Genomic DNA, 24,376 nt, shown 5'->3' on the forward strand with positions numbered 1-24,376 from the left:
GTACAACTATTTACAAGCCCCTGCACCTGCCTGGGTGCCCCAAGGGGCAGCTGACGGGCTGGGTGCCCCAGCGCCCGTGGGTGCCAGTGCCAGTGAGCACCAGCGGCTGCTCGAAGTTTTACCCCAGGCACAGCCCCTTCTCCTTCTCTTCCCCACCCAAAGACCCCGGCCGAGCCCCCACCATGGCCTGGACACCTGGATACTGCCACAAGGGTCCTGTCCCCCTGACCAACCCCCCAGGGAGGGGGACAGGGCTGCACACCCTGGTCCCACGGCCCCCTTCTCCTAGGCTTGCCTGGTGGTCTGCAGCTTCCCCACAGAAAGCACTTGCTCCTCAATAACCAGGTGGGGAAACTGAGGCATGAAGCTGCGAGGGCTGCGCACAGCTTGCAGGGGCAGACCTTGGTGGCGCTGCCTCTCCCACTGCCTTGGCTGGGGTTTGTTCCCCTCCACAGGGCATCACCCCCTCCCACAGCAGGACCCAGCACCTCTGGCCCCCCAGCGCAGGGCCATGCCCCAGCTGTGGGAAGACAGCAGCTGCAGTGCCCAGTAGTCCCCACACACCAGGATCCCGGGGTCCTGGGGCGGGGGGGAAGACAGCAGTGCTGGTGGCGGCTGCCTTGGGGGTCCCCACCCCTGCCTGGGGCCAGGAGGTGGGAGTCACATCACCCCAGTGACTATGTACAACCTACAAATAAATACCATCTCCCGTGGGAGGGGAGGAGTGCGTGTGTCTGCATGCGTGTGTGCGTGGATGTACATATATATATATATATTTTTATTTATTTATAGATATTTTTAATATTAAAAGGGGGGAAAAATAGACCACTGTGCTAGCAAAGTCCCTGATGATGGTTTCATGTATGCCCGTAGGTCTCTGGCTGGTGATTCCGGCGGTTTCGAGGCTTCTTCTGGTCCTGCTGCTCCTTGGCTTTGAGGCCAGCTAGTGGCTGTGGGGGGCTAGCGGCCGTGTGCCGCCAGTAGCCCTGGCAGTACTGGTCCAGAAGTCCCATTTCTGGCTGGGTGAGGAGCTGCAGCAGGTCCTGGTAGCGAGGAGTGGGGGCACCCGGCAGGCCAGGGGGGGACTCCGCCTGGACCAGCACGGCGTGGACGGCGCGGCCACTGAGGACACGGAGCTGCACCTTGGTCACCGTGTGCTTGAAGTTGTTCTCGGTGGCGGTGCAGGAGTAGAGGCCACTGTCGGCGAGCTGGAGGGCACGCAGCAGCAAGCCCTGCTCCGTCCGCAGCACCCGGCCTTCCACCCGCAGCTGTCAGGGGGAGAGGTGGCATGGCTCAGTGGGCTGGTCCCTGGCCCCCCACCCCACACCCCCTCCCAAGCAGCACCCTGCCCTACCTCTTTCCGCCGGTCACTGTTGTCCTTCTGCAGCAGCCACTTGACGCTGGCCTGGGGCGAGCGGGGCTGGCACTCCAGGAAGGCAGTGCTGCCCTCCACCCCATACTGCACTGCCTCCACCATGTTCTTGTTAGCTGCAGGGGTGGGCCATGGGCAGCTGGGTCACACGCCTCCGCACCCCTGCCCCGCTGCCGTCCTGCCCAGCCCACCAACTCTCCAAGGGAGAGGTCCTGTCCATCTCCAGCCACAGGCCTGCCTGCTCCCCAGACACCCAGCGAGTATGCTCCTTCACCTCTAGTGTAGCCATGCTTCTGCAAGGGTGTCTGTCTGTCTGTCTGTCCATCCATCCACCCACCCACCCATGTTCATCTTCCTCTGAAGTATCCATACGCTCATCCATCCACCCATTCATTCGTCTACACACCCACCCATTTGTAATCATCCTTCTCCCCACCGTATCCATCCATCCATTCATCCATCCATCCATCCATCCATCCATCCCTTCCTCTATCTACCCATTCAAATCTGATCATTCTCCTCCACAACATATCCATCTATCTATCCATCCTCCATCCTTAATGTATCCATCTACCCATCCATGTTCATCCTACTCCCCAATGTATCCACCCACCCATCCACCCAACCATCCACATTCATCCTCCTCTCCAATGTATCCACTCATTCACACATCCATCTACCCACCAACCCATCCATCTGGGCTCATCCTCCTCCCCATTGTACCCATTATTTCATCTATCCATCCATTCATCCATCCATCCATCCATGCTCACCTTCTTCCCATATACCCACCCACACAACCATCAGCCCACCAGGGCATCCATCCACCTCTGTGCCACTCTGGTCATTGCCTACACACCCCCCACACCCCACCCTCAGCACGCCCCGCAGCCGCCCCCCCATGCTGTGGGGCTGTGCCCCAGACCTCGCTCACCGTTGGAGTTGTAGCCTCGGCACTGGCGGATGGGGTTGCCATGCCGGACATCCTGCCGCCGGCTCCGCCTGTGGGGAGGTGGAAGGTGAGCTGGGGAGCCTGAAGCCAGGGTGTCCCTCCCTGCCGCTGTCCCCTGGCCCCCCGTACCTCTTGGAGGAGGCAGAGTAGCGGGTGCAGGCGCTGCCATCCCAGGCACAGTACGGGTCCCGGGCCAGGCAGCAGTCAGCACAGGCTTCCCCGTACACATCGCAGCGGTGTAGGGCCAGGTGGGTCACACCTACAGCCGAGGACACGTACAGCTGTTGCTGTTGGGTGACAAAGAGGACAAAGTGAGATGCTATCTTGTCCCCACCCCACAAGGACCACCCAGAATGAGCTGCAGCCTCCTGGTACTGGAACTGGCCAAGACACCAGGGCCACCTGGGGTCACTCGAGCCAGCTTGCCTGGGGCTACCCATGCGCCTCCCCTTCTGGTGCTGGGGTGACACTAGGCAGTGCCGCGGCCAGGCCCGTAATGGGATCTGCCCAGCACCCTGCCATTTGCCGTGACTCACCCTCTTGGAGGAGATGGTCATTGTCTTGATGGGTGCTGGCACCTAGACGAGAGCAGAAGTGAAAGAGAATGAGGGGTGACTGCCTGGCCTGATGCTGCAGCCCTGGGGTGGGCGCCCCAGACCCCTGCAGGCAGCTAGGGCAGGCAGGGGCGGGCAGGGGGAGATGCGAGAAGGCAGCAGGCAGGAGGACCAATGCTTGGGGTTCCTCCAGAGCCAGACAATGGGTGGCTGGTATCCCAAGGGACTTGCTGATGTCCCAGGGGGCAGGTTGGTGTCCCAAAGAATGGCTGGTGTCCCAAGGGGATGGTTGGCCCGGTTGAGGACACTCAGCAGGGCGTGGAGGGCAGGCCAGCCCTTACCTTGAACACCTCGATCTCCTCCAGCATGAGCTCCTCCGTCTCCATGTCATCCCGGGGGAGCACGATGACCTTCTGCACGGTGCCCCGATCTGCAAGACACCATGGTGCCCGGGCACTCAGTGCCACCCTTGAGCACCTGTGCCCTCCAAGCCTGGGAAGGGGGTTCCTGCTGGGACTGGGGGGAGGAAGGATTCCCCCAAGCCCATGCCCATCTCTCTCCTGCTGCAGCAGGCAGCTGTGCCTGGGGCGTGGTGTACCAGCTCAGGACACTGCCTGTGGCTAGGCACTGCTGCCACCCAGGGCAGGGTGGGGACAGCAGCTGGGAAAGGATCAGGATGGACCATGGGGGCTCTGGGATGTGCATTGGAGCAGCGGAGGCACTGAGCTGGATGATGGTGCCTGCAGGATGGGCACTGGGGCAGGGGAAGGACAGGGCTGGATGCTAGTGCCTCTAGAATGGGCAGCTGGGCAGGGGAGGCATGAAGCTGGATGATGGTGGGCTTAGGATGCGCAATGGGAAGAATGCAGGATAGGCACTGGGGTCAGGAAAGGATGAGGCTGAACGGTGGGGGCCGTGGGACGGGCAGGGCAGGGGAAGGACCAGGCTGGCTGGTGGCATCCCTAGGATGGGAGGTATCATGCTGGGTTGCTGGCTCTGGGGATGGGAACTGGGCTAAGGGAAAGACCAGGCTGGATGGTGGGGGTCCATGGGATGGGCACCGGGGCAGGGGATGGACCAGGCTGGAGCCTCAAAGAGGGGCAGGGATCTCAGGGGAGGGGTCTCAGCCCCTCACCCTGCTCCAGCGTGGCGGAGGGCACCGTGCTCTGGCCAGCCCTGGTGGTGCCCGTGCCCTCCGGGGCCGCGCCGGAGCATGCTGCGTTCCCCGCGGTGCGCGGCGTGGGTACCTGTGCCCAGGAAAAGCACCTCATAGCGCCCGTCTGCCGCATCCACCTGGTCGACGGCCACGGTGGTGAAGCGGTAGTTGACGTTGGTGCGGACCACCAGCGGCTGGCGGTGGGTGGGATAGACAGCGTGGTACATCAGCGGGTGCGTACGCATGAAGTTGATCACTTCATCAGGATAATCCTTCGTCGACTTCATGGATGGGGTGAAGGTTCCCCCGGGGCACTGTGGCACAAACATCACCAGTGCTCAGTGAGCTGGTATTTGGGCATGCGACCGAGGGTGCCGGTTGCATGGCAGGTGCCAGCTCACCTCCCCACGTGTGCCCAGGGGGTACTTACAGTGCCTGGCCGGGGGTAGGGCATTTTGCCTGTGTAGGGCACCCACTGGTAGTTGGGTCCCTCCTTGTGTGCGAAGGGCCCGTTGAAGACCATGCGGATGTCAGCCATGGAGTAGACACACACGGCAGAACCCTTGAAGACCGACCTGGGAGGAAGGACCTGCTGCCACCCTACACTGTGGCATCACAGGGACCCCCACCCAGCAGGGGCCCATCCTCTGCTGCTCCGTGCTGGGAGTGTCAGCACTCACCCCGAAGCAGAGAACACAGCGTAGATAACGGGGTTCTTGGTGTCCTGAGTCTGCTGGATGAAGACATCCTCTTGGGACAGAAAGATGGGGGTGTCACCATGGGGAAGGTAGGCAGGAACACCCTTGCACTCAGGGATGCCAGGATAGGGGGGAGAGCAGCTCCCCATGGGACAGCAAGAGGTGGGGGGGCAGCAAGAGGGTCCCCAGCTCTCCCCAGGGTGCCCCCCAAGCCTGCAGGAGTGGAGAAGGTCTCCATCCCCCTCCTTGCCCACTCACGGAGCTCATCAAAGTGCGTTTCGATCCCATCAGGTCCTGGCACAGAGCAGACGAGCCGGGCCTTCAGGAAGGTGCTCCACTTGTTCACGAGGCAGCAGTGGCCCCCGTCGTCATTCTGCAACAGAGGAACCCCCATGCTGAGCCCTGCCCACTCCCTTGCCCACTCCCCTGCCTGCCTGCTGCTCCACCTACCAGGCAGATGCGCCCGATGCGGGAATAGACCCCAGGGCTCAGCGGGGCATCAGCTGACTTCTCTCGGAAGAAGAAGTAGAGCTTGTCGTCATTCCTCTCGCTGCTGTCGGGTATGAGCTGGGCACGGACAAAGGCCGGGTCTGGAACGGCACGGCACGGCACTGTCAGCCCAGCAGAAGCCTGCCCCTGGCTGCAGCGGGATGCTGAGCCCCCCTTTCCTCTGCTCCTGGAAAAGCACTGCTGTGGTTGCAGGGAGACAGCTGGATCTGGACCATAGCTGCAGAGGTGAGCAGAGGAACTCGGTCTCTCTGGTGGTCATCAGTGCTCCAGGAGTGCCTTGGAGCTTCCCTGAGGTCCTTGGGAGCACCCCTGAGATCCACAGAGTGGAGAGCTCCAGCAGCTCTGAACAGGGCGGTGGGAACCAGTCTTCCCCCGGGGAGGAACCACGCAGACTGGAAGCTTCTCAGGAAGCTTCTCCCTGCCATCCATCAGCCGGTACCCAGCCGTGCTGACAGCTCTCCCTCTTCAGGTTACCGCCCCGCCGGCTCCCCAGCCCGGCAGGATCATCCCATCTGCTCTGCTCTGTTTACTCAGCTGCCGCCCTGCAGGCAGGGGTGCTCTGAGGGGGGCAGGATGAGTGCTCAGGGTCACCGACTGCAGGCGACATGGTTGACATCTCAGCCCTGCAGAAACCTACACACAGACTCTGGCAGAGCCAGCCCAATCTCTCACCAGCTGACTGCTCCCACCATCCAGCAAAGCTCCCAGCACATCTGCCACTGCCACACACAGCTGTCCCTCTGCTATTCTGCCTAGATTTCCACCCATCCATCCATCCATCCATCCATCACACATCCCTCCACCCATCCATCATCCACCCATCCATCATGTGTCCACCCATCTGTCCACGCATCCATCAGCTGTCAACTGTCAACCACCCATCCATCCATCCATCCACCCATCCATCAGCTGTCCATCCATCCATCCATCCATCCATCCATCCATCCATCCTTCCCACTCCACCACCCATCCACCTGCCCATACTGGCTACTGTCTCTGTCCTGGGAGGACATAGTACAACACGATGAGTTTCATCTCTAGGGCTGGAGCTGCGTGGGCCCCAGGGAACCTGAGCCAATGACACCCAAACTCACCGTTGAGCCAGCGTGAATTGTATTGGTCTGTCCTCATGGCTGTCTGCTTGCCCATGGTGCGGAAGATGGCGGCATCTGTGCCCATGAAGTCGATGTAGACACCAGCGTAGAGCTCTTCATCTGCAGAGGGCAGGAATCAGCCAGGGACCCCCACCTAGTCCCATCCACCCACCTTCTCCCACTGCTCTGGGCTCCATCCAGCCCCAGCTCCAGCCAGTAGCCACAAGGCACCAAGAGCCACTGCCTGTGGCCATCTCAGAGAGCTCAGAAGGTTGCCACTGGTCTGTAACCAGGACCTCCACCTCTGCTGGGCCAACTGCCCAAGGACTGGGCATCCCGGGTGCCCAGCCATCCACCGCTGGAGCAAGCAGGGGTGGCAGGGGCAGGAACCTGACTCCCAGGGGATATTTGGGCAATGCAGGAAGACTGTGGGAGCAGCTATCCCATCCCGCCTACATGCTTCCTCTGCCCAACACAGGCAGCACTGGCCCCAGGGAGCTACAGAACTCACTTATTAACGCAGAGACGGTGTCTACTTTGGGGTCATAGGAACACTTCCCCTTCCCTGACTCCAGCTTGTCTGGCTCCAGGTAGAAGATATAATCCTGGAGAAGGAAGCAAATGGAGGAGCTGATTAGACTTTCACCCCTCCATCCCTGTGGCATCTTCCAAAGCCCACCAGGAGAAGCAGGCTCCTCCAGGATGAAGGCCAGCAGCAAGGATGGATGCGGGTGGACCACACCAGGGGTCTGCAGGTCTTCTGAGAAGCTGAGGTCCCCGTGAGCTACTCCTCCAACGGTGCTGGGTGCTTCTCCATGCCCTCCACCACTTGGAGACTTGGTTGAACTGCTGGGTTGAAACAGGGCATCCATCCCCCAGGTCCACTTCTGGGCAAACATCTCCCTTTGGCCACCTCTTTGCTCCAGCTGGCCGCGTCGCACGTTGCCATTTGGCTGGCTCCAGGTCACTCAGCTCCAGCAGCTTTGGCAGGCAGAGTTTGGCCAGTGGCACAGCTCAGCACAGCTTGGCTGCCAGACCCACCGCAGTCCTCTTGCCAGGACCCATCTTCCAGCAGGCACTGCCAAGGTGGCATCATGGGGAGATGCTGCACCCACACTGGGGGATTTGCCCCCACACTGTTAGCTGTCTCTCCACCTCTGCCTCCCCTGTGGCCATCCCTGGCACTGTCACACATCCCCAGCCAGGCAAGACCCACACTGCCTCCAGAGACAGACACAAAAACCTCTGCCAGTGCCAGCTGGGGGCAGGCAGGGCCAGGCTGGCCCAGCCAGGGCACCCTGCACCACCTGACATAGGGACCATCAGAGCAGGGATGAAGCAGCAGCATGGCAGCACTTGTGAGGAGCCCGGGTGCAGGGGGGTACCTCAAGCAACCAAATCAGAGTGGCGGAACTGCCCACTGGCCCCATGCCCTGGCTTTGACGCAGGGGTGATGGACATGGTGGCAGCCATCCTCCATCAAAAGGTGAACAGCGTCCTGGCAGAGCCCCCAGCTCCAGGAAGGGCAGGATATGGTGGGGAGCTGGGATGCTCACCGAGCACATCTCCCACCAGAGGTTTTGCTCATGCCAGCTCCTCCTGGGGCACCTCAGCCCCAGAGATGGGCACAGCCACACTTCCACCGTCCCCATTGCTGCACTGCGCTGCCAGAGCCACCATCACCATCACAAACGCCTCTGCCTGGTGACAGCCCTGCTCCCGAGCTGAGCAAACCATCACAGGGAAAACCTGGCTCTCCAGTGCAGCCCTGGCCCCAGCCGCATCATCTCACCCTCCCAGTCAGGCAACCCATGAGCCATCACGGTGCCGGCACCACTGCTGGGCTAACGCGCCTTGAAATGCATCGGAGTTGCGGGAAAGCAGGTGCTGGCAGCCCCCAGGGAGCCCCCGCCCAGGGCACAGGGAGCTGCACCAGGGAGCTTCTCCCTGTGGATGCTGGGGCCAGATCTGGCAGGGAGGGAGGAACCAGGGGAGCTCGAGGGGGCTGAAATGGCAACAGGGCTTGCCCAGCTGGCACTGGGGAAGTCAGCAGCAGGAGCTGCCCGCAGCCAGTGAGATGCTCGCAGCTGAGCATCACCCTCTGCCCCCCCTACCACCCATCCTTGGAGCGGAGGGGCCAGCAGGGGCAGAGGGCCAGGCAGGAGGGAGACCCAGGCTGCCACAGGATGCCCACGCCCCACCTGCTCCCCAGCCCATGCACTGACCCATGTTAGTCTGGAGGGGAGAGGCTTGGGGGGTGACACTGTCAGGGTGGGCAGGACGCTGGGTGTTCCCAGAAGCTGGGGCTGCCATCGCCTCCCTGAGCCTGCTTGCCCGCTGGCATGACACAAGCCCTCCCCGGGGCAGGGCAAAGCAGCTGCTTAGTCACGTTTTTGTAGACCCTACCAAAACACCTCCTGCACATGGCCTTGGCATCCTCCCCTGAACCACCTCAAGCCCTGTGGCTCTACCGACAAGTGGCCCCACTTCCAAGGGACACAGCAAGCCTGGAGCTGGGCAAAGCTGGTGGCAGGGGGGAGAGCCACCGTCCCTGACAGTGTCCCCCACAGGGGACCCGTACATGGCCTGGGAGGAAGGAGTTAGTGAGAGAAGGAGAGCAGACGCCAGGCCGGTGGCCGAAAGATGCTGTGCTGAGAGGGAAGGAGACGGCGGGGATGCCCACGGAACCGGGGATGCCCACGGCACAGGGCGCCTGGCCCAGGGGTCGGAAGCATGCCGGTGGGAGGGAGAAGGAGCCCGCGGCTCTGGCGCGCCCCGGGGAGAGTTGGGCACGGCTGCGGCGGGCTCCCAGACCGGTTCCCACCTTGCTTTGTGCTGGTCTCGGGCTGAGGGGGCTGTCGGTGGATCTGCTTTCCCGGCCTCCCGGCTGGCTCGACGGAAACCCCTGGGGAAAAGGAGCAGGGCAGAGAGTTAGCGCCCGTGGGGGGAAGGACCCCCCAGGGCAGGGGCGGGTGGGGGGACCCCAAGAGCTGGGGTGATGGGTGCCCATGGAGCAGCAGAGCTGTGGTCCCCCTGGGTGGTGCTGGTGGGGGTCTCCGGATGCTCCAGGCTGGGCCGTCCTCCAGCAGGAGCTTCTCCAGGACAGATCCTACTCTCTCCCACAGAACTGGGGTGCCCTGGCACAGGGAAGGAGAGAGCGGAGAGGCAGCTGCCCGCAGCCAGCCAGGTTAGGCTCACACCTGGGCACACAAAGATGGCACCTGCCACCCAGGTGGCAGCACCCTGAGCAGAGAAGCAATGCCCCAGCCCCCGGCGCCCAGTCACGGCATGGGGGAAGCTACTGGCACTACAGGGTCACTGGAATGCCCTGTCCCCGCCACAGCGCTGCTGGTCTGCTGGAGGGGACACACGATGCTGTCCTCAATTGCACCAGCACCCCTGCTCCTCCTCAAATGCTGCTGCTGCCCAGCCTGGTCCCAATCCAGTCCTAATCTGGACTGGCCCAAGCAGCGTCCACCCTTCTTGGTGCCTGTGCCAGGCTTGGGGGCATCGGGGCAGACACACATCCTCCATGTCCAGCGCCGCGTTCCTCCCTCAGCTCAGGCTGGCAGCACCCAGCTCCCTCTGACCACAGAAGAGGACACAGCCCAGGACCTGCCACCCCAGCGCAGAGGGGATCGACACCTCACAGGGCTTGGGGCCCCCCAGGACACCCACGTTGCTACTTGCAGAGACTGGCTTCCTCCCAGGACTATTCTGAAACTGCTCCTCTGTCTGCCACACATCCAGCCTGGTGGCACACGGCTTTGACCACCCTCTCAGTGCATACCATGGTCCTTGGGGCTGTGTGGCATTCATACAGGGATGTCCCCGACACAGCCACATGCACTGGCACAGCCCCTGCCACAGTTTTCCCTGTGCAACACCAGCACTGGCACAGTGCCAGGCATCCTCTGCATCCACGGCAAGGGGCTCCGCAGCCTGGTGGTGGGTGGGAAGCTGGGGGTGACACATCTCTTGCTCCGGTGGAGATCCAGCAGTGGCTGCGACCAGCAGGGTGCGAGGGCACATCACATGGAAGCCAGCATCAAGGTCCAGCCAGGGTGGCCCAGTTCCAGCATGAAGAGAAGTCCTCTGTCTGTGGAGATGGCTTGGCCCCACTCAGCAGCACAGCACTGTTAGCCACGGTCACCCCACTGCCTGCTGTGGCCCCCAACCCTCTGCTCCCCAAACCCCCTGACACCAACCAGCAGAGGCAAGCCATGCCGTGCTGCCCTCCTGCACCCCGCTGCAGTCCTGTGGTGGCTGCACCAGCACCACTGGTCCAGGCACTGGCTCAGCCCCCACCCATCCCACCCACCCCTTACCTGGGCTTTGCGCCCACGGTTGATGAAGGCGCAGATGGGGTTGTAGGCGCCGGTGCCACACACGTAGAGGTGGGTCCGGTTCCAGGGCTGGATCAGGCGGATGAAGTTGCCACACTCCCCCTGGGAAGCAGAGGAGGGGGGGTGCCAACCCCAGCAGGGGGCCATAGGTTGGGGTGGGGCCATGGGCTGGCACCATGGGTTGGTGTGGGTCATGGGATGGTGTGGGTCATGGGTTGGCATGGGCCACGGGATGGCATGGGGCATGGGACAGCATGAGTCAGGGGCTAGCATGAGCCACGAGCTGGCAAGCTAGAAGGCCCAGCCCTGGCTGGCAGGAGGAAACATGAGGAGCTTGGCCTCCTACTTGCCCATGAAGCTCTCCAGGACCTGCAGGGCTGGGACAGAAGGGGTGAGAGAACACTGTGACACCATGGGATGCCACCCCATCCCGGCATGGCTGCAGATGCTGCTGCACTAGAGGGGACCTGGGGGATGGCTTTTTCAGGGTATGACATGAGGACACAAATCCCCCTGAGTGCTGGCCAGAAGGGGGTTCATGGTGTCCACTCACGTTGCTGTTCTTGCCTGACAGGATGCACTCTTCGATCCTCTGCTGGGATGCGGGCCAGTGGATCTGCAGAGACACAAGCCCAGGGGAGACCAGGGCTCACATCCAGCCCCACCTCTTCCCCACCAGTGCCAGCAACGCCCATCGAGCTCCTGCCCCAGCATCCAAAATGCCCCCTCGTGTGCCCAGTTGCCCCCCTCCCACCTGTGCCCCCCCTACCCTGCGATGGCAGCTTACAATGAGGGGCTCGCGGTTGATGTCATGGAGGTCCAGCGAGAGGACGTAGTCCTTGCTGCCCACGTACATGCGGTCGTGGTCCTCGTCTTTCAGCAAGATGCGGTAGTCGCTGGAGTTGAGGAGGAAGTTGAAGAAGTGCGCTGTGCCAGTTGCCTTCAGCTCTGTGGGGGCAAAGGGGCAGGTGTCAGCACCCCAGGGACCCCCACCTGCCCTGGTGCCACCTCTGCCCCTGAGTTCAAGGCTGGTCCCAGCTGGAGGACATCCTGCCAGAGGAGATGCCCACCTTTCCCTCCATGAGAGCCATGATACTGCCACCTCTACATAGGACATGGGACAATGACAGAGATGCACATGGCTGGTTGGGACAACCAAGAGTGGCCAGGGGAGGGGGACAGCAGGACCTGGGCTCAGGAGACCCAGCACCCCACAGGAGGGAGTGGAGCTCCCCACTGAGATGGGGCGGGAAGCAGGGGCTCCCTGGCACACTAGCCAAGAGCCCGCAGCTCCCAAAATCTCCGGCATCATCCCTCTCCTGCCCTGTGACCCCACGTCTCAGCCAGTCCACTGGCTCCTCGATGGGGAAGCTGGGACCCCAAGGAGCTCCCTCCCGGGGAGGGGACAAACCTCTCCCCGGCCCCACGCACCCCATCCCCCCTTGGGAAGTTATTTTTAGCCTGAGTGTGGGAGCAATGAGTGAAAGAGGATAATGAGGGTCATGAATATTCACAAGTGCAATGAGGCAGCCAGATGGAAGGCAGAAGTGCTGCAGATGATGTGGGCCAGTGCCAAGGACCACGCAGCAGGGGCCAGGACACGAGCAAGACAGAACCCTACCCCCATGGGACACTACCTACTCTGGATGCCACCCCCTCTGGAGGTGTCACTCCCTTCCGATGTCAAGCCCAGCCATCTGATGCCACCTCCATGGGATGACACCTGCCCTGGATGTCACTCCCTTTGGAGGTGCCACCCCTTTGGATGCCACCAACAGCCATCCGATGTCACTCCCAGCCATAAGATGCCACTCCCATGGGATATCATCTTCCCCATATGCCATCCCCTTTGGAGGTGCCACTCTAGATGCCACCTCCATGGGACACAATCTGCCCCAGATGCCACCCCCTCTGGAGATGCCACCCCCTTTGGATTCCCCCCTTCAGCCATTAGACATGGGGGTCTCATGGGACTGCCACGGGATGCTGGCCCCATGAGCACCCCCCACCCTGCATTTTGTCCCTCCACACCGGGGTGTGCCCTGTGCACCGGGGACCCCCCTTCCCGGGTGGGAGTGGAGCAGGTTCCTGCAGCTCGGTGGCGGGAAGGAGCATGCCGGCTTCCAGGCAGGGCTGGGCAGGGCTCCAGCGGCCAGCTGCCGCTCCCAGCCAGGATGCCAAGCGCCTGCAGATCTCCCTGACCTCTCACCTTCCAGCCCCATGGGGGGCTGGCAATGTCCCACAGGCATCCCCAGGGCTCCTTCCCATCCTGGGCACCCTGAAGACATGGGGGGCTGCCCTCTTTGGGGACTGAGAGGGCTGGGGGGCTGTGCCCTGCACCCTGGCGGTGGCAGGGACCCCCTTGCACAGCCCTGGGGACACCCTGCTTGGCATTCTGGGGCTGGGCTGGCGGACTGGCAGGGGGGGTGGGCACCTCTGGGGCAGGGTGGGCACCTACACTCCTGCCAGCCAGGGGAAAGGGAGGTCTCCATGGGAGCCCATGCCAAGGGGGCACAGCGGTGCACAGGAGCAGCCAGATCTGTGCCCACCGGTGTCACTGGGAGAACCCGCCCTGTCCCATGGCCAGCAGCGCTGCCCCCCAGCCCCCAGCCCTGCCGCACGGCACCTGCAGCCCACTCAGCACTGCTCAGCTGCAGTGGGGAGGCCGCTACATGCCGGGCACCACGGGGCACAAATCTGCTGGGGCTGTGGGAAATGCTGTCACAGGACGTGACATCAACATCCCCCTGGCCCAGGGGTCTGCCTGCCAGCCAGGGCTGGATAGAGGGGGTGAGCATGGTGGGCACGTGGAGGGGCTGGTGGGCAGGGTGGGGTGCCACGGTGCAAAGGACAGGGGGACAGGGGGGCTGCTCACCCACCTGGTGAGCACACTCCTCCTGCCTGTCCCATCTGGGCTCCAGATGTTCCCTGTTGCCAGTGCTGGCTTGCCTGCCACTTGTGGCATTCCCTGCCTGTCCCATGGTGCTCCCTGCCTGTCCCACAGTGCCTCTGCCTGTGCCACAGTGCACTGGGTCCAGTCTCTGCCTGTGCCACGGCCCACAGCTGCCCCACTCACCCACGCAGTGCGTGTGTGCGTATGCATGTACAGCATGCAACACGTGTGCATGCGTGTGTGCCCCACACAGCATGTGTGTGCATCCCACGCAGCATGTGTGTGTGTGCACGTACACTGTGCGTGTGTGCCCCCCACACTGTGCGTGCCCCACACAGCGCATCTGTGCATGTGTGTGCCTCACTGTGTGCGTGCATGTGTACATGTGTGTGTGCGAGTACAGGTGAGTGCCCCATACCATTACATATGTGCATGTGTGCCCCACACAGTGTGTGTGCATGCACGTGTACCTCACACAGCACGTGTCTGTGTGCATGTGTGTGCCCCACACAGTGCCCTGGGGACACAGGGTGACTTTCTTGGGGCTTCCTCCAGAGGTATGCTAGTGTCGGGGAGGCTCTGGAGCTCAGGAGCCAGGAAAGGGCAGGGTGGCTTCAGCAGTGGGGTGACGCAGGCAGAGCAAGAGGGCTCGTCCCCAGCACTAGGGACCAGCTGCCAGAGCCATACGCCCAAGTCATCCTGCTTGGGGCAGGGACAGCCCTGGTGCAGGCAGAGCTGGGGATGGAGGTTAAACCAGGCAGACCCCCATGCTGGGACAGCCCCGCATCTGCCATCGCTGCCTGGCCTGGGGACACCACGTCCAACCTCCCCAGGGGCATGCTCCCATCCTCACCTCCCAGCTGGGACCCTGGGGCTGAGCCGGGCAGCACCAGGACACCAGCAGTGCAGGGTCCCGTGACAGTCCCAAATATCCCACATCCATCAGGATGGCCGGCCCCAGGACTTGTCAGGGGACAGAGCCAGCAGCACAAAGGGCCCTGGCCCCCCGCTGGGGGCACCATTCAGCCCCCCACGGCCCAGCGATCAGAGGGGGCATCCCCAAAGCAGGGTGGTGACGGACCCACTGCCCCGTGACGCCCTCTCCAAAGGGGATGGACGGATGGGTGAGCCCCCACCCCAACTTCTGACCTCCTGAACCGCCGCCTTCCCGCCCTCCCTGCCTAATCCCCCACCACCACTGTGCCCCCAAACCTGCCCCCGGCAGCCACGGGGGGGCCCTGGGGACAGAGCGGGGCAGGGGCCCCCCTTGGGGCTAGGGAAGCTGGCTGGTTAGCCGATGTGCCCTGATGAGCATATTCCCTCCCGCATCCCTGCTGCCAACCCCAGCACCGGCAGAGCTCCCCTGGCTGGCCAGGAGCCTAATCCCATTTTAATTGCCCAGCACCGGAGCCAGGAGCCGCCCAGCATCACAGCCAGGGTGGCCTCCCCGGGGATGGGGACGGTCCCCTCGCAGCATCCTGCAGAGCCCCCACCAAGCCTCCATCGGACTCACCTCCCTAGTATCGTTTGGTGGCCTCAGGCATTGAGATTTAATTACCCTGCGCCTTCGAGCGATGCTGGCGGCCAGGAACCGTCAGACCCTTGGCCAGCAACAAGGGGTGATGCTCAGCTCTGCCTGCTTGGCTCTGCCCGCAGTGATGGCAAGCAGCACCGCCCAATTACATGCTCTGCAAAGCCAAATCCCCCCCCGCCCCCCCCGGTCATGCCAAATTCGGGCTGAATTTACAGCTCCAGCAGCTGCCCACACCTCCACCCTCGCTGGCTACCACCACCGTCCCCCATCGGGCAGGGATGAGTGGTCCCTGCCCACTGGCACAGAGGCCAGCACTGATCTCCAAAGCAAGGGTGAGATTTTAGGGGCCCCTGATAAACCGAGCATCCAGAGGGCATCTCATCCCAGCGCCCCAAATACCCCCAACCCCCTCAAACACCACCGGAGCACCGGCATGGAGAGTTAATGCCACTATAGGACCAGAACTGGTCACCTCCCCAGGTGCACTATTGCTGCACCCCCCTGAAACCAATTACAGGCGCTCTCACCTAATTAGTTTCTAATTATGGGCTTGTAGTGCATTCAACATAATTAGCATGTAAATTACACAGCGTGTTTATATTCAATAACCGCTCTCCCCCTGGCTGGCAGAGGCAGTGCCTTTTGGGAGCCCTTTCTTTGCATGGGGGTGAATGAATTCACACCGCATGCCGATGGAGAAGCCAGCACTGATCCCAAGGGAGCCTGGCCCAGCAGGGATAAATCCTGGCTCCATCCCAAAGCGGTTTATCCCATAAATTTATAAGTGTGCCCCAAATTTTCAGGATGCTTCCCCCTAATTTTTCCCCTGCTTGAAATCAGGGATGCAGCTTTTTGGGTACCTGGCAAAGAGGAAGGATGGGGAGCAATGCTGGGAAAGGGATGGGGGGCTGGATGTGTCCCCTCCCGTGTTTAAAGCATTTGTTGTTACTGGGTCTGATCAAAGAGCTGGGTGGGTCACCCGATGAAAGCAGAATTGCTTATTTGTTTGAGCATCACTCCGCTACCCCTTGATGGGTTATTTATGATGTAATTAAGCTAATTACATGTAATAAGAGAGTTTCCGTGGCCCCCAGCCAAGCTTTTTTCCCATTTAACCGATTCACAGGTGGGAGGAAACCAAAGCCGCCTTGCTGGGGCTTGGGAGATGAAATGGCTCCAGCTCCCGCTTGCTGCCTTCCACCCCCGACCATATCCAGCGCCCCCCGGGAGCATCGCCCCGTGCCGGCACCCGCTCCACTGGCCCCTGCAGCAGGGGACAGGTGCCACAGCCACCCGGCTCAAATCCCTTGGGATGAAAGCAGGGTGAGCCGGGTGCTTTCCCCCCTCCCCCCCCCCCCCCACCATCGCAGCCTGGACGATTGGGCACAGGCCAAAAAAAAAAAAAAAAAAAAAAAAAAAAAGAAAACCCACATTTTTTCAGCCGAAACCGCTGATTCATCCCCCAGCGAGCTTGCCCGAAGTGCTCGCGGGTGGACGTGCCCCAACGAGCATCTCTGGTAGGGGGGGGCCCTGTCCCCACCGAGCATCACATGGCAGCGGTGACCCCGGTCCCCACTGGGGAGCTGGGCCAGGGGATACTCCGGCAGCAGGAAAAACCCCTCGGGAAGGAGCCTGGCTTCAGAAAAAAACACTTCAGTGCCCCCAAAAGCAAAGAGCTGAGCTGAGGGTCCCCACCCGCCGCCCTTTGGGGCGTTTTTTTATACATTTTTTAACATTTTCTTCCACAGCCCCTGAAAGCAGCACAAGGTTGCCTTGGTGGGAATGCAGTTGCTTTTCCAGGCCATTCGCTCTGTGCCAAAAAGACAACAGGGAAGGCAGTGGCTGGGGTGCTCCGGGCAGGGGCCGGCAGCACTGGAGCCAGGGATGGGGGACACAGATGCCAGGAAGGGCCATGCTGGCTGCACTGCTCCAGGAGTGTTGTTAATTTGAGGGATAATGAGCTTACTAGATATATGCTGGGGGGGGGGCTAAAATCGCACAGGGTGGTTTTTTGGGAGGAAGGTTTAAAGGAGCTTATGGAGCTTTGCAGCCGGAGTCCAGGGGGCTCAGCCCCAGCAGCAGCCGGTCCTGGTGGGTGGGGGGGCCCTGCCACAGCCCCACAACCTCCCCAGCCAAAGAAATCCTTTTAGGGAGTCACAGAGCTCACCCTCATGTCCCTGTCCCCCAGGGCACAGGAGAGGGGACCGTGGCATCTCCCCTACCTTTGAGGGGTCCAAGGAGCAGCACAGAGGTCCAGCACACCCCCACTCTGTGCTGGGGTGAGGACCAACAGCACCAGCCCTCCCAGCACATCCCCACGGCTGGCTGTCCCCGAGCCCTTGGCCCTGCCTGTGCACCCCCCCGTGTCCTCCCCATGTTTATCCCAGCCTGCTGTCGCCAGGCAGTGCCCACAGCTGCGGCAGCTTAGGAGGGCGCCTGGGTGGCCCCGGGGACACAGCCCCCTTGCCGGGCTCCTCTCCAGCCATCTGCCACCTCCCGGCCTGGATCAAGCGTGCCGATGTCCCCCAGCCGAGATGCCAGCAGGATGGGAGGGGAAACTGAGGCACAAGGCATCCAGAAGCAAGGTCACGCAGGGGGCTGGCAGCAGAGGCGAGAGGAGCCTCCACCACTTGATTTATTCTTTTTAAAGTGATTTTTTCCCCCTGCAGGAACTGCCCTGCCTCTCACCCGGCCCCTCCTGGCCAGGGCTGTCCCTGGCTGGACCTCTGCCACGGCTTTTCCAAGAGGTGCCAGCACGGCTGTTCCCATTGCCACGTTGGTGCGGGGGGGGGGGGGGGGGGGGGGGGGCACGGGGAGCAGCGGCTCCCCCTTTGAAGCCCCATGGAGAGCCCTGACCTCGAGGGCTTCCCGCGGCGATGCGGGGTGAGAGCCCACCCTTCCTTCCCGCATGCTTTTCCCATGCCGGACAGGGAGCAGGACACAGAGGGATGAATCACCATCACCATCATCATCACCTCCTGCATCCTTGTGGTGAAAGCACAGACCTCTGCGGTGCCCGAGCCCCCGGCACGGAGGAAGGCCCAGAGGAGAGGGGGCCACAGGATGTGTACAGGAGATGGGGGGGGAATTGTTAGCAAGAAGATGATTAAAAATATCCACCCTATTTCTGGCCAGCACCGGGCTGAGATCTGGGAAGAGCTGCTGGCAAAAGGGAGCTGTGCCGGAGCCGCTCCCAGTGCTGTTCTTTCCGTGCCGGTCACCTTCCTCCTGCACGACACATGGACAGGAAAGCCTTGAGAGGGAGGACAGACGGACAGCAACCATGGGGGTCGCAGGGTGAGGGGGACGACTGCGGGATGACCCTGCCCAGCCCATCACCCTGCGCTGGGGTGAAGGAGCTCGGCTCCTGCCCTATTCTTATTGCTTCATTATTTTTTAATTTTTTTTCTTTTTTTAAAGCACTCAGAGACGACGGGGCTCCGTAGAGGATGACGCAGGCCCCGGGGAGCTGCGACAAACCTCCGGCGCGCGATAACAAGCAAAGGCAAACAAACCCAGAGACGCTCCCGGGGCTGGCGGGGCTCCAGGCAGCGTGGCTGAGGCGAGGCACTGGGGGGGGACGGATGGACACAGGGATACAGTGGCTCCCTCCAGCACAAATCTTTCCCCAGCACCCCACTAGGTGCCAATGCGATGCCACAGCCACCTGGGTCCTACCGGGCAGTACCTTGGCATGGGGATGCTTCAGCCAGAGGGACGCTGGTGGTGGGGACCTGCACCCCAAGCCCAGCAGCATCCCTCCAGCCCTGCCCACACCAACAGGCACCAGGTCCCCTGAAGTACCACAACCATGTCCCTGCCAGCACAGCCCAGCCCAGCTCATCACACCAGTGCCCCACAGCCCAGCCCCCATCACGCCCAGCCCCACTGCCTGCAGCTGCCTCAAGGGATTTGGGGCAGGGGATCTGGGTACTGATCCAGGCTCCCCAAGCAAGAAAGGGGCCGGACCAGCCAGCAATTGCCACTACCACACCACATCTCGCAGCCCCACGGCTTTGAGGAGGCTGCGGGCAGATTATTGACTCAGGGAAGCTGCTTACCGGCAGCCTGGTGTGCGGCTCCTGGCTGGCCCTCGAGGAAGACCCCAGGCTAATTCTCCTCTGCTGCCACTGCTGCAAGAGCGTAGGCGGGGAGGAGGTGAGCAGCATCCCTTCCCAATCCTGATGCTTGGATCCAGCACATCACCAGCATTTCTTCTCCATGTGCCAGTGCAAACTGGCCCTTCTCACACCACAAATGCCCTCTCTGTGCAGGGGGAGCCATGCCAGGCCACCCCAGGCAGGAGGGAGAAGGACCAGAGATCCTGGCACAGGCACTTGGGTGACACCACCAGGTCCCCCGGTCATGGCCAGGGAACTCCACTCCACCCAGCCAGGGCCCAAAAACCAAACCCAAACCAGCCCCCACCCCGCTGCACAGCAGGCCTAACCACACTTATCCGGAATTAATCCTGCTCCCGGGCATGCCGGCACTGCGGGATGGCAACAAGCATTAACACACACCTTGCCGGGGTGGGGGGCACCGGGTCAAGCCAGGGCTTCACCACAGCCTCCTCCCACTGCAGCCACAAGGAAGAGATGCTCTGAGCCAGGATAAGGGATGCATCCCTAGGTGGGAAACAGCAGCGGCCAAAGTGCCCCAGCAGCCCCCAAAACCTCTCCGAAACCGCCTTTTGGAGAGAAAAGTGGTGCCTGCCACGCAGAGAGGAACTGCACACACCTTTCCAGCCTGGACTTGTCCCCAGCCGCTTCATACCAGCCATTTTTCCTGCCGAGACCAGCCTTTAAAGCCAGAGGCTCGCCCTGCCTGAGCCTTGTTTGCCGCGAGCCCCCTGAGCCCCTCCTGCCAGGGGGCTCTGCTGGACCGGACCAGAACTGCTGTGCTCACCATCGGCTCTGCCACTGCATCCCGGGCTCACCGGTTCGGTACATGACCGGAGGGCAAAGGCACGGTGGGAAAGCATGGCAGGGCGCAGGCAGCATGGCCCCGGCTCTCCCAGGATGGCTCACGTTCCCCAGGACCCCAAGAAAAGGCAGACACAAGGCTCTGTGTGCCTGTCACCCTCCTGACACACATCCCTGGGCTGGGACGAATCCAAGAGGGCAGCTGGTCCCAGCAGGGCCTGGGGCGAGGGCAGTACCAAACACCCTGTGCTGGCGGAAGCTCCTCCAGGTTTGTAACCCTGAGCACTGCCTCATCGCCCCATCCAGCTCCCTCTCAGCATCCTCGAGGCAGGAGCTCAGGACCAACCCCTCCACCAACATGCACCCCAAAGCTGACCCGGGATTGTTCCCCTGGCTCCTAGAGTGGGCTGGGTGGGTCGGGCAGCCCCGGTACCAAAGGGTTAAGCCCCTTTCCCCCACCCCGGCATCCTCCCCTCCTGCCTCTAGCCGGCTCCCAGCCAGCTCCCAGGCATTAATGCCAGCTGGGGGGGCCAGGGCAGCGCCAAGCTGCTGTTTGGACTCGGGGCGCTGCTGGGGGGGGGCTTCTCGCACCTCAGCACCCAGCTTCGCCAGATGGAGGGAGTCACACACCCACAAGGGGAAGCGTACTAGGGGGACTGGGCAGGCTACCAGCCCCACAACCCCCCCAAGAATGGGAGCGGGGGGGAGGGGGCAAACTGGGAGCTCAGCCACACCGATCCCCATGGAGATTTCTGGGGGTGCAGCCTACTGATACCCCTGCTACCAGGTGAGAAGGGAGGAGGAAGCCTGGACCACGGTGCCCCTGATGTCCTCCACCTTCTTGGGGTCCCACCCTGCTCCCCACCCCCACCCCGCGACTCCTGCTGCCAGGCTCTTACCTTTGAAGGAGAGCTGGACCCTCGGGGTAGCAAAGCCGTGGTCCTTGGCATGGGCAGCCCGCCAGCCCAGAGTCAGCAGGGTGGCCCAGAGGAGGACGCTGACCACGGGCATGGTGGGCATGCACCTGGGCACCGATGTCGAGGGGAGTCCGGGACTTGGGGAGCTGAGCCTGCCAAAGAGGGCATAGCAGGGAGGGACATCAGTTTGCTGCACCCACCCTGGGATGTGGGGTACAAGTCCCACACCTCCCCATCATCATGCCACTCTTCATCACTCGCCGGCACACAGCACCCTGTGGGGAGGGCTGGGAGCAAGCCCTGGGGGGGCTCAGGTGAACCCTGCTCTGCAGGCTGGGGTGTGGGGGGCAGGAATTGGCGGGGGTGCCCAGTCTCACCTTCTAGGGTGCCAAGCTAAGCATGCAGAGTGAGGCGAGCACGGCAGTGAGCACCACTGCAGCACGCTCCCCCACCTAAGCCAGCGAACCTTGCCCAGGTGAGGAGCATCCCTCCTCACCCCCCTAGCCTGCAGCATCCCCACTGCGCTGAGATGGCTCTCCCCCAGCACCTAGAGGGGTCCCATTCCCACCCCTCTTCGCCCCACCTCTCCTCCCAGCCCCCAGCAAAGCCACAGTGAGCAGAGCTGGGATCAAATCTTTCCAACATGAAGGAAATCTGGACTTCATTATTCCAAGAACGTACAAAAAAAAAAAAAAAAAGGGGGGGGGGATTTTTTTTTTCATAAATAAAAGAGGAGGAAAAAGAAGAAGAAAAAAAAAACCCTGCCTGTGTGCCAGGCAGCTGGACTCCCTGGGGCTCCAGCACTGAGTGGAGTCCGCCAAGCTGCCTCCAGCAAGCCACACACGCACCCCGGCACAGCACGGCATGGCACAGCATGGCATGCAGTGCCCCCAGTGTGCCCCACTGCCCCTCGGGGAGAGGGATCATCTCCTCGGGCCCAGGTCCCTCTCCCAAGGCAGCACCCTCCCAGGGGGCTCCAGGAGGCTTAAGGCAGGATTTGGGAGGAGGGCTGCGGCGGGAAGCTACTCACGTCCCCAGGGAGCTGCACACCCAGGGTGGGATGCGCTGTGCCGTGGTACCTGGGTGGGCTCAGGCATCCAGGCAGCACCCAGTCAAAGGTGTCTGCACCGCAAGGATGGGCACTGCCTGCCTGCATGCTGCACCGGGGGGTTCCCATCGTGCCACCCCCATGGGGACGTGCCAGCTGCCACTGCATAGCCCCGCAGGGGACAGGCACACAGGAAGGCGGCGGGTGGATGGCCAGGACCCCTTCAGGGCACCCCAGCAGAGAGATGCTGAGCTGCCAGGGGGGCAGTCCCGCATCCCGGGGCTCTGCCCACAAGGCCACCCAGGTGGTCCGGCCAGCCCCTCCCGGGGTGCACAGAAGCCAGGGTGCCAGCCCTGGCCCCGAGCGGGACAAGGACAGCAGCACCGACACCGCCAGGCGGGCACCACCGCAGCCCCTCCAACCGCAGCCCCTCCAGCGCCGCTTCCTCGGGCGGCAGGGCAAGACCTGGAGCACGGCGGCACTGCCGCTCCCCGGGGGCTCAGTATTTTTTTTTTTCCTCACTCTTGCCTTTGGAGTCAGTAAATATTTCGATTTGCTCTTCTCCCCCTGAGCACACCCAGCTCTGCTCCATTGTACTGGCATTCGGTCCCCTTCCAGGCTGGCCCCCCTGCTTCTCCCACCCGTTCCCAGGCTCTGCCCTTCCCATCAGCGCCGGGCCGGGACAGCCCGAGCCCCCAGTTCCTTCGCCAGCCAAAACTCCAGTTGGTTGCAGTTAAATAACCCCCCTCCATCCAAGCCTCCCCCCCTCTCCCCGGCAGCTTTAGGAAATAATTCTGGCAAATCCCACTATTGCATTTGGATGGAGCGGCGTACGCGTCAGAGACAGGGAGCGAGATGGCAAACAAAGGAAAAGGGAGAGGAGGGGAGCGCAGCGAGCGCAGGGCGAGGAGGGGGGAAAGGGCCGGCGGCGAGCGGGGGGCACCCAGGCCCGGCTGGGAAAGGCAAATTCCAAGGAAGCAAAAAGGGGGAAACGGCCCATCGGAGTGCACCTTGGACGGGAAATCTTTATTTCCAGGGTCATCTGCGCTCCAGGGAAACTGGGAACTCCAGGGGAGAGCGGCCACGTTCCTCCTCCCCCCAGCACCCGGGCTGGCTGGGGGTGGGGGGGATGTTGGCAATTAAAGTTTGGCCATTGCTGGTGCTGCCGCAGGAAGATCAAAATCCCGCTCGGCATTATCCCCCCTCCCAGGCCGGTCAGCCCAGCGCCACCGAGCCCAAGCGACTGGGGAAAGGTTTTCCCGGCTAGAACAGGGACTCCTCTGGGGGACCGAGTCCCCGGGGCCGAGGGGGGCCGGGGGGGCTCGGAGGTAAGGCTGCCCGCACGCCTGGTCCTGGGGCCTCGGGAGCGACCCCCGGGAGCAGGAAACGCTTCGGGAGGGAAAAGAGAGACCGGCAGGATGGGCAGCGGGAGGGGAGTCCGCCCCAGCTCTCGGCCATGGTGCCCGAGTGCACGGTGGCACCGGTGGGAAGGGGGCGGAATAAAAAAAAACCCAAAAAAGAAAGAAAGAAAGAAAATAAAATAATAACGTTAACCGGCCAGCGCGGCCCCTCGCACCCGGGAAATAACTTTGCGCAACTTTGCGCCGCCAGCCCTCCGGCACGCCTGGCCAGTCCCGGGGGAGAGCCCCCTGTCCCCTGCGCCCCCGGGCGCTCTGCCCCCCCGCGCCCCGTGCCCCGCTGGGGCTCCCGGTCCCCCCGGGCTGGCGGCGGCTGCCGGCTCCACAGGGCTGGGGGAGGGCGTCTGGCGAGTGCCCCCCTCCCCAGCACCCCCTCCTCAGCCACCCACCCGCCGCCCAGCCCTGCCGCAGCCCCCCCTGCCCCGGGAGCTCTTTGCCAGCCCCCGTCCCCTGCCCGCACCGTGCTCCCCGGGGACCGTGCCCCCGCCCCGGGCGGCACCGGGGCGCGCCGGGCTCCCGGGTGTGGGGGGACCAGCAAAGACACCCCACCCCACCCCCGGTACCGGCCCCCCTGCGAGGCGGGGCGGTGGGGAGGGCTGCAAAGCGCCCGGCGTCGCCGCCGGCTCGGGGCAGAGGTCCCGACCCCGGTGCGCAGGCACCAAGCCGCCCCCACGCCCCACCTGCCCGCTTCACCGGCAAGTTGCGGCGGGGGGGACACAGGCACGCACACGCGAGTTCCGAGCGGCGGAAAGTTTTCTCGGGGCGCCCCCGCTCCGCCGCCCGCTCCCCGCCCTTACCTCTGCGGGGGTCCCGGCGGCGGCGGCGGCTGGCGGGGGGGGTGTGGAGGGCGGCGGGGCTCAGCGCCGCGCCGGGCACCCGCGGCCCCCCGCCATCTCGCGGCCGCGACTGCCGCCGCGGCCCCGGCCCGTGGAGCGGCGGCGGGGCGGGGCGGGGCGCGG

General features: G+C 63.0%; 1 protein-coding gene across 2 annotated transcripts; it reads right to left on the minus strand.

Annotated features, from left to right (window-relative positions):
- Positions 1-767: 767 nt before the first annotated feature.
- On the minus strand, positions 768-24,376 carry LOC130148769 (semaphorin-3F-like). Of its 2 annotated transcripts, XM_056337715.1 has the most exons (19): positions 24,215-24,376; positions 20,934-21,103; positions 11,470-11,630; positions 11,236-11,298; positions 10,665-10,784; positions 9,161-9,241; positions 6,848-6,941; positions 6,337-6,456; positions 5,183-5,322; positions 4,991-5,105; positions 4,715-4,784; positions 4,465-4,609; positions 4,126-4,348; positions 3,220-3,308; positions 2,861-2,902; positions 2,454-2,611; positions 2,307-2,374; positions 1,355-1,488; positions 768-1,268 (listed from the first exon to the last, which is right to left on the minus strand). In XM_056337715.1, exons 2-19 carry the CDS (start codon positions 21,052-21,054, stop codon positions 858-860), a joined length of 2,355 nt encoding a protein of 784 aa, XP_056193690.1. In that variant the 5' UTR covers positions 21,055-21,103; positions 24,215-24,376; the 3' UTR covers positions 768-857. The 2 variants fall into 2 exon arrangements, with proteins under 2 accessions (XP_056193690.1, XP_056193691.1); XM_056337716.1 differs by lacking the exon at positions 9,161-9,241.

The sequence above is a fragment of the Falco biarmicus genome, chromosome 4 (assembly GCF_023638135.1).
Source record: "Falco biarmicus isolate bFalBia1 chromosome 4, bFalBia1.pri, whole genome shotgun sequence".
In the NCBI taxonomy this organism is placed as follows: Eukaryota; Metazoa; Chordata; class Aves; order Falconiformes; family Falconidae; genus Falco; species Falco biarmicus.